The sequence below is a fragment of the Thermobia domestica genome, chromosome 10, assembly GCF_964235325.1.
Source record: "Thermobia domestica chromosome 10, izTheDome1.hap1.1, whole genome shotgun sequence".
Taxonomy (NCBI): Eukaryota; Metazoa; Arthropoda; class Insecta; order Zygentoma; family Lepismatidae; genus Thermobia; species Thermobia domestica.
In genome coordinates this window covers 17,752,964-17,767,455 of record NC_137463.1, presented here as the reverse complement: position 1 = coordinate 17,767,455, position 14,492 = coordinate 17,752,964, and the positions used below count along the sequence as shown (strand labels likewise).

Here is a 14,492-nt window from a genome sequence, read left to right as displayed (position 1 = left end):
AATTCCCAAAGAGTAGCGAACACCAGTTCCATTTAGTTAGTTATCACAGTTTTGATATGAAAACTAGTCTTAAGTTCCTTATCATTGAAGGTGGAAACAAGTGTTTTTCTTTTTTAATTTAAATTTTAATTTTAACAGATGTAGAAGTAAAATCAAGAAATAAAGATAAAAGAGCTAGTTGCACTGGAATTGCAAATGATATATTGAGATTGAAGTCGATATAAAATTCCATTAAAATAATTACCATCTTTCCTCTTCAGGTATATGTTTGCTTTATCTTTCATAAACATGATAGATTATTGTTAAAGAAAAAAACAGACACGGCGAGATTGTATTTGTAGTGTCTATGCCTTTCTGAGTGCGAGTTAACTTTCCTTCTTCGTTGTTTATGATGGGGTAGTATACTTAAAATCATGGCTTTTAAGATCTGTTCTTTTTGGAAAAGGGAAGGGGCGGATGATTGTCTATGGCCGGCCCTGCTTACCTACAGTTGAAATAAAATCAAACAAATGTGGAATTTCTTTGACTAATTGAGACCTTTATTCGAAATGAAAGTATTAGAATTTTTTTACGAACAGTTGCCAGAATATGACCTAAGTTAAGGTGGGTAATTAAATTTTTTGAAACGAGACTGTACATACCATCCACCCTTTTTCGATGGGTGTTTCAGGATGACATTTGCCTTCCATATATGACGAAACTTTAATATGAATAAAGTTACAGATTAAAGTTTCAAGAAAGACGTTTAATTTCTTGTTTTGTGCAGGAATTCTTATTGGGTAATTGTTCTGTAAGTTCATAATGAAATACGTTGTATTTCTTTTTATATTATTCATTATCCTTATGTATTATTTATGAGTCATCGTTGGCACGTTTCGTTGGTATTTGTTTTTCCATCAGCATGATAAAGTCTATATAGCTAATTATATATAAGAGAAAATTTCAAAAAAAGTATTCTGGAAAAGCGAGAGAAGTTAAGAAATTCTCCGTTGTGTGTTTTGTTTTCACCTTGTAGTAAGCATTTAAACCTGTTTAAAGTATGAAGAAAACTCCATAGATGGCAGAGCCGTACCGAAGTTTTTATTACTCTGCATTTTGCAAGCACATGTTCGGGACGCCGCTTGAAAAGTAATTTTGAAATAGGCTAAACGCTGGAAAATAGGTTACTGTACGTTTAAATTTTAACATAGCATATATTGTCATGTAACAGAAAAGAAAAGAATATTGTAAGTTTAAAAGACAAAAAGGGTTGTTTTAATTATTAGATCGTAATTGTCCTTATAATCAATAGTACATGATAACATATGATATAGCTAAATGAAGTTGAATATACGTGTCACTTGGACAAAAATTTTCTACAGTAAGCCAACTTTGTTCCTGAGGTCATCTAGTTTTTGTGACATCAGGATGTTGTTTCATGTGTGCTGTAAAGTTTTCCTACATTTCATTATCGATAAAGTAACCCATATTCTGTACGGTATTAAACTTAAATGTGTCCTAAATTTCAGCTATGAACTGACTCTTTGCTGGCACCAATTTCAAATATCTTAAGAGCCGTTAGCTCTTTTCGAAGTCAAAACTGAGAGGAAAAAGTTACATTTATGCTAATATATTTGCTTTGATATGTTGATGTATTATATTAAAATGTTTTATCTTTGTTTCATTGTAGGATTATGCAGATACTGCTAAACTTTTAGCGCCTGAAAATGTAAATAAAGAAAAGCTCCAAGAATATGCAAGAGAAGCTGCCGATTTTTCTACTGATTACCAACTTCCTCAGTTAGATTTTGCTGTTAACCATTACGGACAACCAGATATAGCGATGTTCGATTTCACATCAATGTATGCTGCCGAAAATGCTAGTCGTGTTGTGGAGAGAAAAGGCCACAAATTACTGATGACACTTGTTGGAGACAGCCTTTTAGAGGTAAACTGTTATATTCCATACTTACTATAGAACATTCGTTACAAATGAATCGGTCATTTGAGTAACACCTCATATCCAAAAAAGTAAACTTTCGGGAAATCAAAAAAAAAAAAAAAAAAAAAAAAGTTTTTCCATAATTTAACATCATATTTTTTGAAATTTTTATATGTTTCTATAGGGATTTGGTAAGCTAATTCTACGAAAATAAAATTTTATTATTTTTATTTTGATATTTAAAAAAAATTATAAACGTTGTTGGAGATGTGTTGTTTCTCAAATGACTGACTAAACGATATGTTATCGGGTATGAAATAAAAGGTAAAACAATTCAAATTATTAATAAAAATCAGTATTTTCTTTTTCAAATAATTTATACACATTTTCCAAACATTGTTTCTTAAAACAGTTCAATGTCATCCATATCAATAGTTGGCCAGTCATAAATTTTTGAATAAAATTCACCAACAATGTCTGCAGATATATAGGCTTCAACTTTCTTGAGATCATTGATTATGTTGATGTTGATGTTGATAGGTACACATTTTTGCGGGTAGGCACTGAGTTTTGGAAGCTCTGGTAAACCAGTTCCCGGTTTTTTCAAGTCAAAAGTTTGTTTATTGAGTCCACCAATAAAGTTTTTTACTTTAACTTGGCCTACATGTTTATTAGAGTAATGAAACTCCATAAATGTTGAAATGTTGAATTTTATTTTGTTTTCCTTTGGGATGTTCCTTGCTTGAGTCTCCGTAGGTATTACATTATATATATATATATATATATATATATATATATATATATATATATATATATATATATATATATATATATATATATATATATATATATATATATATATATATATATTGACCAAACTATGATTTAAAATCCTTCACTTTTTCACTTTCTACTATTTCCACCAGGAACTTGTCCTGAATAGCAGCAGAGTGCAGCATAAGTTCAGCATACTGTTTTACTGTGTAAATCTTGTCAATTGTTTTAATTTTTCGTTTGGTTACACTAAAGTCGCGGTCACACGGAAGGTACGAATGACCTCGAATAGGAACTTAGTGATGAATACTGTCGAATCGGCCAGTTTCTATTAGGGCAAGAAAAAACCGCACAACCACGGTGCTTTTGTTTTGTCCAGGTGTACTATCGGAAAAAACATGAAGATGCCTAACACCAGCATCAAGAACTTCATGATATAATCAACTAAAAATGAACAAATTTCTTTTGGCCCCTTCTTAGCTAAGCCCTCATGATATACATAAAACTTGGCTTTATTGGTTGCAACATCATGAATATTAAAAACATTCACTGTCAACTGCCGTAAGTAAAATATTTCTTGAACTGGTATTTGAGGAAGTTGAAGGTTTTGCATAAAGTCCATGGAGATCCCACCTACTTTTTCATCCGTTAAACACTTTTGTCTAATATTTTCAATGGCTTTACAAATCTTTTGTGATCTCTTTTTATGCACAAGGAGTTCTGCAACATAAACTCTTTTAGCTACATCATTTAAAGATGGACTTTTTATTTTGACTAGACAGTTCCTCACATTTACAACAAGAATCAATCTGAGGCCTCCCAAAAGCTAGGTCAAAATACTCATGAAATATTTTCAAATAAATCTTGTAATCAACACTCAAGTCTGGATGTTTTTCTTTGAAAAGTTGCCACATAATTCTTACATTAAGGTTAGCGTTCAAGTATTTGTAAGACCTGCTGGTGTAATGGGCTTCTTTCTGGGGAAAAGAGGCTATGTGGTCGACAATAGCCTTTATGATATGACCTGGCTTAGCGTTCCCTGGAGCATTTGTCATTTGAGAAACAACACATTTCCAGGAGATGAAGTGTTTCTCAAAGGAATGGATATTTTCTAATGCGCCATCACCATGGTTACTAAGTGGAGGTGAGTTGTTCTATGCGTATTGGATGTGTCTAGCCCTCACCAACAATTTAATATGTCTAACTCAATTTTGGCCAGAAATGGACATGAGGTGTTTCTCAAATGACTGATTCAAATTAGATCTTCTCTTTAGTCGTTTTGCAGTTGGCAGTATGGATATTACTTACCAAGAGTTTTATGTGTGCGTAAAAAAATACATTATTCGTCTATTGCAAGACAATATTTTAAAAATAATAATTTATCGAGACAATATATTTGTTTTACATATTCACAAGTACACGGAAATTGGTACAGAATTCATTTTTTTAACAGAAAGATGATTTATTTATTTATATATATGAAATTGTAGAAAATGTGTATAAAGCAGTCTTAATAATATAAAAGAGCACAATAAAGGGAGAGCGGGGTTCGATTCTGGATTGGAGCTCATGTCGTTTGAATTTCACTTAAGCTGTCGATCCATATCTCATATAGCCTTGGTGCTAAACCGAACACTAAGCTCCAAATCAACGAACCAGTATAGTTAATCATAGGATGATTAGAAGAACATAATGATCCTTATGCAGAGCCGTTCTGACGCGTGATTAGTGCCATACTAAAGAGTTCGACTAACATGTTCTCTGCAGTAGTTAGGCCTTTAGTGTGATACTAATCATACGTCAAAACGATTCTGGAGAAGGCGGAATATGAGTAACAAAACGTATTTGATTTGTATTTAAATAATAAGTACCCTAACAGTTGTATGTTATTAACGATTATTTAACTAAATAGTTCCATTATAGGTTTAAAAACTTATTAAGGTAAAGTGCACCAATAATCAAATAGGAAAGTAGAATCAATAAGAATAAATGAAAGACTTACCTTGCAAGTTTTCCTGACAAACCGATATGTTTTATGCTTCCTCAAAATTCGTCGTCAGAAGAAGGGAAGTTAATTCTGCAATGTTAGAGTTAAAGCACAATCAAAAGTGATACTATACCGATCGATAGATCTCATTATCCTAAACAAGATGATATGGGTGAGTGTAAAAGCTCATGCGCAGTTTTTGAGAAAATCGGGAAAAACTAATTTCCTTGTAAAACCTAAATATTAATGCTGTAAGGGTACCACGCCACTGATATTGAAGTATACCTTCATTAAGCCCTTCATTAGGAGAGTACAGCGTTTGATTAATGAGATACAGCCAACATTCATAATTTCTGTGTGACTAATGGAATGTCCGAAGTTGATAAATATATCAGTCGATAGATAACATTGAAGTGAACTAACTGACATGCTTGAGGATAGATTCCCATGCGTAGTTTTTTTTAAAGGAAAAACTGAAAAACAAAAACTAATTTTAATGGCGCTAAAAAAGTAGATCGTTCATGTCCAATAATAATTGGTAGTTTTTATTCGGTTAGAAAAGACTTTTATTTATTTATGTACTGTATATGTAAAGGAAATACACTCTTAAGTAGAACAGGGTGCAAAATTTCCGGTCGCCAGGTCGACACTGGCGACTAAAATTTTAGAGTTTGGCAACCAGTGTTCAGTAGGAATGCTTTCTGACTAAACTCACAGAGCTGCGCAGTGTCTGTTTCACTCGCCCCTCCTTTCCCACCCTCAATCGAAATGTTTGCCTCATAATTTGTACGTGAGAGATACTGGCGACCATCATTTTTGGATTGGCGGGTGCGTCTGGCTGAAATTTTGCGCCCTGAAATAGAAGATTGTATCTATGGTTGTTTGTGTTCTCCTAACGGTAACACATACTCCCTGACGGACATAATCCTAATAGTGACAGACATATTCCTAACAGTGACAGAAATACTTCTAACAATTATAGGCGTACTCCTAACAGTGACAGGCATACTTCTTAGGTGACACACATACTCCTAACAGTGATAGACATATTCCTAACGATGACACACATACTCCTAACGATGGCACACATATTCCCGAACAATGACAAGCGTACTCCTAACAGTGACAGACATGCTCGTAACGATGAAACACATACTCATTAATAGTGACAGACATACTCCTAATGGTGGGACATACTCCTAACAATGACAGGCATACTCCTAACAATGACAGACATAATCCTAACTATGACACACATACTCCTAATAGTGACAAACATCTAATGATGACATACATACTCTCTAATAGTGACAGGCGTACTCCTAACACAGATATGTCTCTAATGATGACACACATACTCATTAACAGTGACAGACATACTGCTAAGAGTAACAGACGTACTTCAAACAGTGACACATCGCTAACGGTGACCACATACTTCTAACAGTAGCAGGTATACTCCTAACGGTGGCACACATACTCGTAATGGTGACAGAAATACTCCTAACAATGACAGAAACAACTTACAGTTATGCACATAACTACCTATAACAGTTAACTTGAAATACATCGGTTTGTCTACCTAGTTATGCGTCACTTAAATTAGAATTTTATGTATCCAGATGTATTTTACATTGAACTAATATTTATCAAATTGACAATCTTATACTAAATATACCATAATAATTTATTATATAAAAATATAATGAAATTTATGTTTATGATAAAAGAATCAAATGTTACATAACTAAATTTACTTTTGTTTTTACAGCCTTTTTGGCCAACGGGTTCTGGCTGTGCGCGTGGGTTTCTTAGTTCCTTAGATGCCTGTTGGGCGATACGAAGTTGGGCCAGTGGGCAGTATACTCCGTTGGAAGTGATGGCAGAACGGGAATCGATCTACACCTTGTTGCGTCAGACCACTCCGGAAAACTTGCATCAAAACTTAAACGCTTATACTCTAGACCCGCACTCTCGATATCCGAATTTAAACGTCAGAAATATTCTACCTATCCAAGTTCGATCGCAATACGACACCGATGATCCAGCGAATCTTGAGCAACCTGCGCGACCATTTGAGCTTCCAAAGAAAAGAAGAAGAAGAGGTAAGGAAATTGGGCGTTTTGTTTTTCTTGACCAATTACTTAATTCTAAATCAAAAATTGGTTTGGAAGTATTTATTATAAATTATCGTGGTTGCACTTTAGGAAGTTAATTATTTTGGTAAAACAGCTACTCAAAAGCTTATTACAGAGGTATGAGTGACTTAATAATTTTCCATTATTCAATTCAATGGAGAACAGTAGAACCAGATTGGAGACTACGATGTTATTCTTTGTGGCTTGTGTTTGTTTATATATATATAAAACAGTGAAACTTCATTTTGTTTTGTCTAATGAAGCATTTAAAAATTTAAGTAATAATTAAAATGAGAACCAAAATTATGGAATTTATAGTTGCAGACTATAAGTGCACTTCTTTTCTTTAAATGTACTAATACAATGTAGCATCTATAAGTCGAGGGTTTTCAGTTATTTCATGAAAAATAATTTCATGTCTTATTTTCTTTTCCATTCCTTTGTGTGCTGGTGATGGGGTCAACTTCATGGCGCTGTTACGGTATCTACAGGAAAGGGTGGGTTATTGAATGCTTTGATGCATGCTATTTGTGTTTGCAGTTACAGTACATTAAAATAATACGGACTTCATTTTGCATTATAAAATTTATATTAAAGCATGCATTACATCATCATACATAGACGATACTCGCATTCCTTTTAACTTTTAGTGTAATTGTAGTCAGTTTAACAATTAGAATAACTAATTTCATTCGCACGCTTAAATAAAAATATTCAGGAAATGCACTTCTAATTGTCTGTTTCGTTGCGCACTCTAGTACTTGGTTGAGCCGATCTTTCAACGTTGTAGACAGCATTATTAATTATATTAATCGTTTCTTGATATATAAGCGAAGAATATACATTCATATGTTAATCCTTATATATATATATATATATATATATATATATATATATATATATATATATATATATATATATATATATATATATATATATATATATATAGATAGATAGATAGATAGATAGATAGATAGATAGATATAGATATATACTATGTTGTAGTGCACTTGTATTACCATTCTTTGAATGTATTCGTGTTTGTAATTTCACAGTTATAAGATTCCTTGATGTTTGATCAGTCAACCTTTTTGTATACTAGTGTCAAGAAGTAGGCTTTATATTTACTTTCCACGATTATGACATTCTTAGAAAATCCTGAAAAAATACTGGAATTTATTTTTTTACTTTTGAAAGTTTGTGAAATTTGGTCGTCAAAATATAAATGAAGTAAAAAACGAATTCCAGATTTTTGAAATCTTAAGGCAATTTTAGTACATATTTCCCGATGTTTGAACAAATGAAATAGAATATGCATCTAATTACGAGACGATTTCCATGAAATTCTGAGAAGTGTCTAGTAATTTCTCCAGAATGTTTGTGTATAACAGTAATACCTATCCTTGTTTATTTGGTTCATTTATTTTTATTGTCATATACCTAATCTGGGATTAACCACCACGTTTCTTAACGGATATATTTTTTTGCTTTGTTCTGAGGAGGCTGGAAAACTTGATAATTCGTTTATTTAGTCGTCTCAAAGTGTTTTTGTCTTGTCATAAAATTATCTTTATTTTTATTTTGATATTCTATACAGGATAGTACGCCAAGGTGTATATTTATACTTAGAAAGACGATTTCTTTAGGACTAACAACAAAGTAGTCTTTATCAGTACACGCGTGATACCTCACCGTGTATACAAGGAACCAAAAGACACACACACCGGAACGTATGTAAATAGAGATGACCAGGCCATCAGTGAACCTGAGAGACACATTGATTTCCTGAAAACAGTGGAAATGATCATCAGTGTACCGTAGGCTTGGTTAAGGTGCAGATGGAAAGATGCCAATCAGGACTAGGGGTAGCATTTAATTAATATAACCTTGGGAGGAGGTAGGAACATAATTACACGCTGAGCCCACTGTTGTTAGAGGAAATGTTGAAAATGACTACGCTCTGCACAGAGACGGCATGAAAACGACGCATCCTGTATGCGCGATTATAATCAAATACCTGGTTGTTCGAATGATGTTGCAATCTCGAACCATGCCCTTCCCTATATCGTAAACAAATTTTGATAATCGACTAATAGACAAGAGCTTGAGATGGCCTCAGACATAAAATTTCAGCATGTTCTTTCGACGCTGGGCATCCCATGACCTAGTGAGAATATTCTCGAACATTCTATATATCTCCGGAAAGACGAGGTATCAGATATCATATATTGATAGAGACTTTTTTGTTGCATGTCCTTGGTGGAGTCAGCTGCTGAAATTTAGATATACTTTAGCATACCATCCTGTATATTAGGAAGTTGTGGGATGGCCTTAAAAGTACTGTCACTAAAAATGCGTAGGAATCCGCTGTTTTGATTGTGTTTTCTGCTGTTAACACACTAAAACTAAATTCAACTCGCTAACACAACAGTCCATGGAGGATTATGGCTTCCAGACGCCGTATGTTCTGAAAGCTAAACTCAAATAAATCTACAATATATTAATTCTGTACTTAAACGTCCTTGCGAAAGGAAAATATTTTAAGATTACCCTTTGAAAAATCAACACTGACTTAATAAGATCATTGTAATATATGTTCTTTAACATTTCAGATTCTCAGGTGCATCCTGATACCTTGTTGCTGTGGCTAAAGAGACAAGTTGCTTTGTATGATAATGTAAATGTGGAAGATATGACGACGTCTTTCAAAAATGGACTTGCATTGTGTGCCATAATTCATCGCTATCGCCCAGACCTCATTGATTTCGTATCTCTGAAACCAGAAGATGTGAGTCACAATAATCAGTTAGCGTTTGATACTTTGGAAAGGGAATTCGGCATACCTCCTGTAAGTATCTTTGATTTGAATATTTTCAATACTTATTTGTATCTTATTTCTAAAATTACGATGGGGAGGGCAAAGTCGAAACTGTTGCATAAATGACGGTAAATTATTGATTAGTCAACATAAATTATTGGATAAATGATAACAGTTTGGTCAACATAAACGGATAAATAAAGGTAAATTGTTGATTTCCCAACGTAAACTGTTGTATAAATGACGGTAAATTGTTGATTGTTCAATATATACTTTATACTACGTTGGAGCGAATATTTTGCATTTACTAATTTCAATCTGTGCCGACCATTAGCCTACCAAGTGTGTTACTAGGACTGTTTTTCGATAACCAATAAGCTAGCTTACCAGAAATTAATAACTACACAAATCATTTGTACGCAGCAACAAGTAATAGTGTGACGTACACACCACGTAAAGGAGTTTGGTTTGGTTGTATGGTGTAATAATACCTCAATTATTGTTGAAAGCCTCTTCCGGTTTTAGTAGAGACATTAGAGTGGAGAAGAAATATATTGTTAGAACGCTTAATTAATTGCAGAAAACAGCTTCTCGCTGTCTATTACTGTTCCCTTACTCTATAGGACCAACGTTAAAACGGCAGGCGGTTGATTTCTGCCACTTTTGATTTCATAGAGCGTGAGATGGTTAAGAGAGAAGATGGTGTTTATTCTTAAACACTAAATCAAATCGAGAAAACCGCTTCTTAGTGTCCCTTATAGTTTTTGTTCTATGTAGATCAATATTATAGCCGGAAAATGTGGTGTATTTCTAGCACCCCCAGTTTTAGTTGAAAGTTAAAAGATGGGGGCAAAAATGTATTCTTGGGACACTTAATCGATTATAGGAAACTGTTTCTCGCTATCTGTTACAGTTTTTGGTCTATAGTAATCAAACGGTTGTAGTGAAAACTGTTTATTTCTGCTACTTCCAGTTTGAATCTCTCTTCCATCAACAAACTCAGTTCCTGTCTTTTGAGCCTCTTTTTCCTGGATAAAATTGATGGTGATTCAAGTAGGTCTTGAGATTTTTTTTTTCTCCTGAATGGATGGATGGATGGACACATGGACATAATAAATATACATTTAAAGGCGTTTTGGTTTTTTGAATGCTTAAAACGTGTGTTCCTGAAAATGTGTAGCAAATAATAATTCGTTAAAAAAAATGTATCAAGAGGAAACATATAAATGAGTACTTAAGATATAGATGAGTACGTAAGTTATAAGATGTTTCTCACTTTCTTTAACTATTTTCGATTTCTATAAATAAAATGAAAATTATTATCTTGTGTTTGGATTGTGGAAATTACTTAACCAAATTTTCAACCACTAGTCCTTCTGTGCTTTTTTAAAAATAGTTTCCTTGTGAAGAAGGACAGTAGAATATATATATATATAAATGGAATAAAATCTTCTATTTAACGCTCCACGGCTATTTTCTTTAGACTAAAGAAGACGATTATTAATGAAGGGAGAACTCCGAGAAAACCTATGAACACCATATTGTTTACTACAAACTCACTTGGCCTGAAAAGTGACACGGTGGCTTAGTGATAGAGCGCGTATCTCTGGTGTATGGTGTCCTTGGTTTGATCCTTCGCCAATTAAGGTTGTGAACAACATCGCGTGGATGTTGTTTTTTTTGGGGGGGGTACTCTCGTTTCCTCTCACATTATTATTCTACCAATTCTTCCATCATTATTTACTTGCCTTAATCATCCATCTTCCTGAGCCTAAAGGGCATATTCATGAGATGTTCATTTAATGTTTTTCACTTGGTCTGAGATTAAACTAGGAGCCCTTCGTACCAGAAATAAGCGCTCTAGCACAGATACACATTGTCTCCGAAAATAAATAAATTAACTAATTCTATGACCTATGGAACCCCGGAGCCTATGTCCGGAGCTTCAATGCCGCGTTCACAAAAGCTCTCCATTGACTTCTGTCCTTAGCCAGCTGGATTCAGTTTCTACTTTGTATTCCTATTTGTCCGAGATCTATCTTAATATTGTCCTTTCATCTGCACTTAGGTCTTCCTAATGGTCGTTTTCTGATTGGATTTCCAGTTAAAATTTTGAAAGTGTTCCTACTTTCTTCCATTCTGGCTACATGACTTGTCGTCCACCTAAGCTTCCTAGGTTTGACGACCTTAACAATGTTTGGTGAACTATACAAATTATTTAGTTTCTCGTTATGAAGTTTCCGCCATTCTCTTTTCCCGTCCCTCTATTCGGAATATGGGTCCGAATATTCGTCTTAGTATCTTGTTCTCAAATACTTTTAGTCTTCGTTCTTCCCTCAGAGTAAGTATCCATGTTTCGCAACCATACAGAACAATAGGCATGATTATCGTTATATATATTTTAAGCTTCAAATCCCTCGACAGAATTTCCTATGACAAAAGACTGGGAGGCGAGATTATCTACATCAGTCTGATCTTCAGTTGATTGTTACTGCTTGCGAGTCAAAAATTAAAAGCAGCAATATTAAAATGTACAGTATATGGAACCACAGTTTCTAAATATATGTTTTAGTTTCAACACAATAACTTAAAACTCTAGTCTAAATTAATATTTTCTTTTCAGGTGATGACGGGAAAAGAAATGGAGGATTGTGAAGTGCCTGATAAATTAGCGATGCTTTCATATCTTTCACAAATTTACGATACGTTCCGTGGAGAAATACCACATATCAAACATCCCAAGTTGGTAAGTTCTATTTATCAAAAGTCGAGTGATTAAGTTTACAAAGTAATTCTTTATTCAGGTGAGAGGCTAAAGAAAATACAGAATGATATGCTAGCGTCAAAATAGAAATATCGCATATCGGTTATTGCGGTTACTAAATAATAAATATTTTGATGGTCATGATAAATTTTTAACAGACTAAATTAACAAAAAATTGGCTACTTACCAATGAATCCTCTCTTGAAAAATTTAAAGGTTTTGACTTTCGGAACTCTCAGCTGGTTCCTTCCTCAATGCAAGGTAAAAAGGATTAATACGGAAAGGAGAAAAAAGGAGTAAAACCAGGAATACATACCACTATATAAAAGTAACGTACAAAAAAGATCCTGAGATGAATAGAGCAGAATGAAAAAAGAATTAACTGAATAAAAAAGAACGTGGTGTCTTTGTTTTAACAGACTAGTTAAAACAGTGTCTATAATTTTAACAGACTAGTTTATTTCGTGATGTAAATTACGCTATCTGCAGCAAAGAAAATTTCTTTTGCAGTGAAGCAAAAGGAACTGCCGCTTTGGAGTTGTTGTTTTCCTTTCTCGTGAAACTATAAAGCTACTTCAAGTATAAACTAGTATAGCTAGTTCTGTCAATTTCGGTAAAGTTATTCTTAGGAGTATTTAGTGGTGTCATTGAAATAATTTAACAACCTGTTCTATGATTAGTATATAACAAACGGTTCTATGATTACTATGTAACAACTGGTGCTGTGTTTAGTACGATAACAGCTAGTTCTGTGATTAGTATATAACAACCTGTATAGTGTGTTCACTCAATAGAAGTGCAGTTCGACAAATGCTTTGAAGTTTCCATGCTGAATTTTACAACAGTATCCCTTCCTCCCTCCAAACCTCTTTTGACAACATTTGCGGAGTTGCAACGTTTTAGTACCCACTATGTCTATTCTTTCTTTCCAATAGTATACCTAATATGAAACAGGTGTCAGGCAATGTGAGAACAAGAAAGCTGGTCTTGGGAACAGAGAATCAAACACTAACTTAAAGGACAGCATTTGGAACTGTGGCAACTAAGAGTCCACGTGGAGGTGACAAGTGACTGTCAGTTGTTTGAAATGAAGGTTTCTAGTTGGCCATTTAGTTATCGGGGATGTTTTCTGCAAGATCCCTCGGATGATGACTTATTTATGGCACGATCCACCGCACGTAGACGGTGGTATTCTTTATATACAAACTGCACTTCGGTTGAAGAAATGAACTATACTATGAATAATGTATAACAAACGGTTCCATGATTAGTATATTACAACCGGTTCTATGATTTAATATATAATAACCAGTTCTGTAATTAGTATTTAACAGCCGGATCTACGATAAGTATAGTAAATTAAATTTTCTTCTTCTTCTTCATCATCATCATCATTATATTATTATTATTATTATTATTATTATTATTATTATTATTATTATTATTATTATTATTATTATTATTATTATTATTATTATTATAACGATACTAGTAACAGTGACTAGGAATAAGTCATGCAGCATACTTATATTGACAGTTTGTTGGCAAAACTCACGAAGTGTTAGGCCTAAAATTAAAGACTTTTTTTTAACTAACTAAGAACAGTTGATGTATTGAATACTTGATAGTTGCTTTCTTACCCCATTTCGTATCGGTTTGCGACAGCACCATGCAAAAATTTGCATTTCTAACAGGAAACTAAACCGATGTTACAGAAACGAACTGAATCTGCACATCGGCAGAATGACATTTCTGTTGAGATGGTGTGTCAAAGTAAAGTGTCATATCTCAACTGCATCATGTCCTAATTGTGGAAAGACAATTGTAACAACCGGTTCGGGCGAACCGGTTGAATGACACCACTGCGAGTATTGCATTTGTAAAGTGGAAATGGATTTCAGTTTGATTGATTAGAACAAAATTCATACCACTCTACTTCCTATAATTTATTTCATTCTATTTAAATTTACGCAATAAGAAAGTAAAAACGGTTTATTGTTTATTGTATACTATGTGCTTTAAAATTCGAACTTCAACGTATTTTTCAACCCGAGGCTATATCAGAGGGGTTCTACGATTCGAGTAAGCTC

General features: G+C 33.7%; 1 protein-coding gene across 7 annotated transcripts in view; it reads left to right on the top strand.

The window, feature by feature from the left end:
• Positions 1-14,492, top strand: part of LOC145662330 (uncharacterized) — a 351,525-nt gene that overhangs the window by 229,921 nt on the left and 107,112 nt on the right. For all 7 annotated transcript variants that reach the window (XM_081727810.1, XM_081727808.1, XM_081727809.1 and 4 more), the window contains 4 exons: positions 1,670-1,927; positions 6,454-6,787; positions 9,433-9,668; positions 12,262-12,384. In XM_081727810.1, the coding sequence (XP_081583936.1) occupies positions 1,670-1,927; positions 6,454-6,787; positions 9,433-9,668; positions 12,262-12,384 (951 nt within the window). The remainder of the gene's footprint in view (positions 1-1,669; positions 1,928-6,453; positions 6,788-9,432; positions 9,669-12,261; positions 12,385-14,492) is intronic.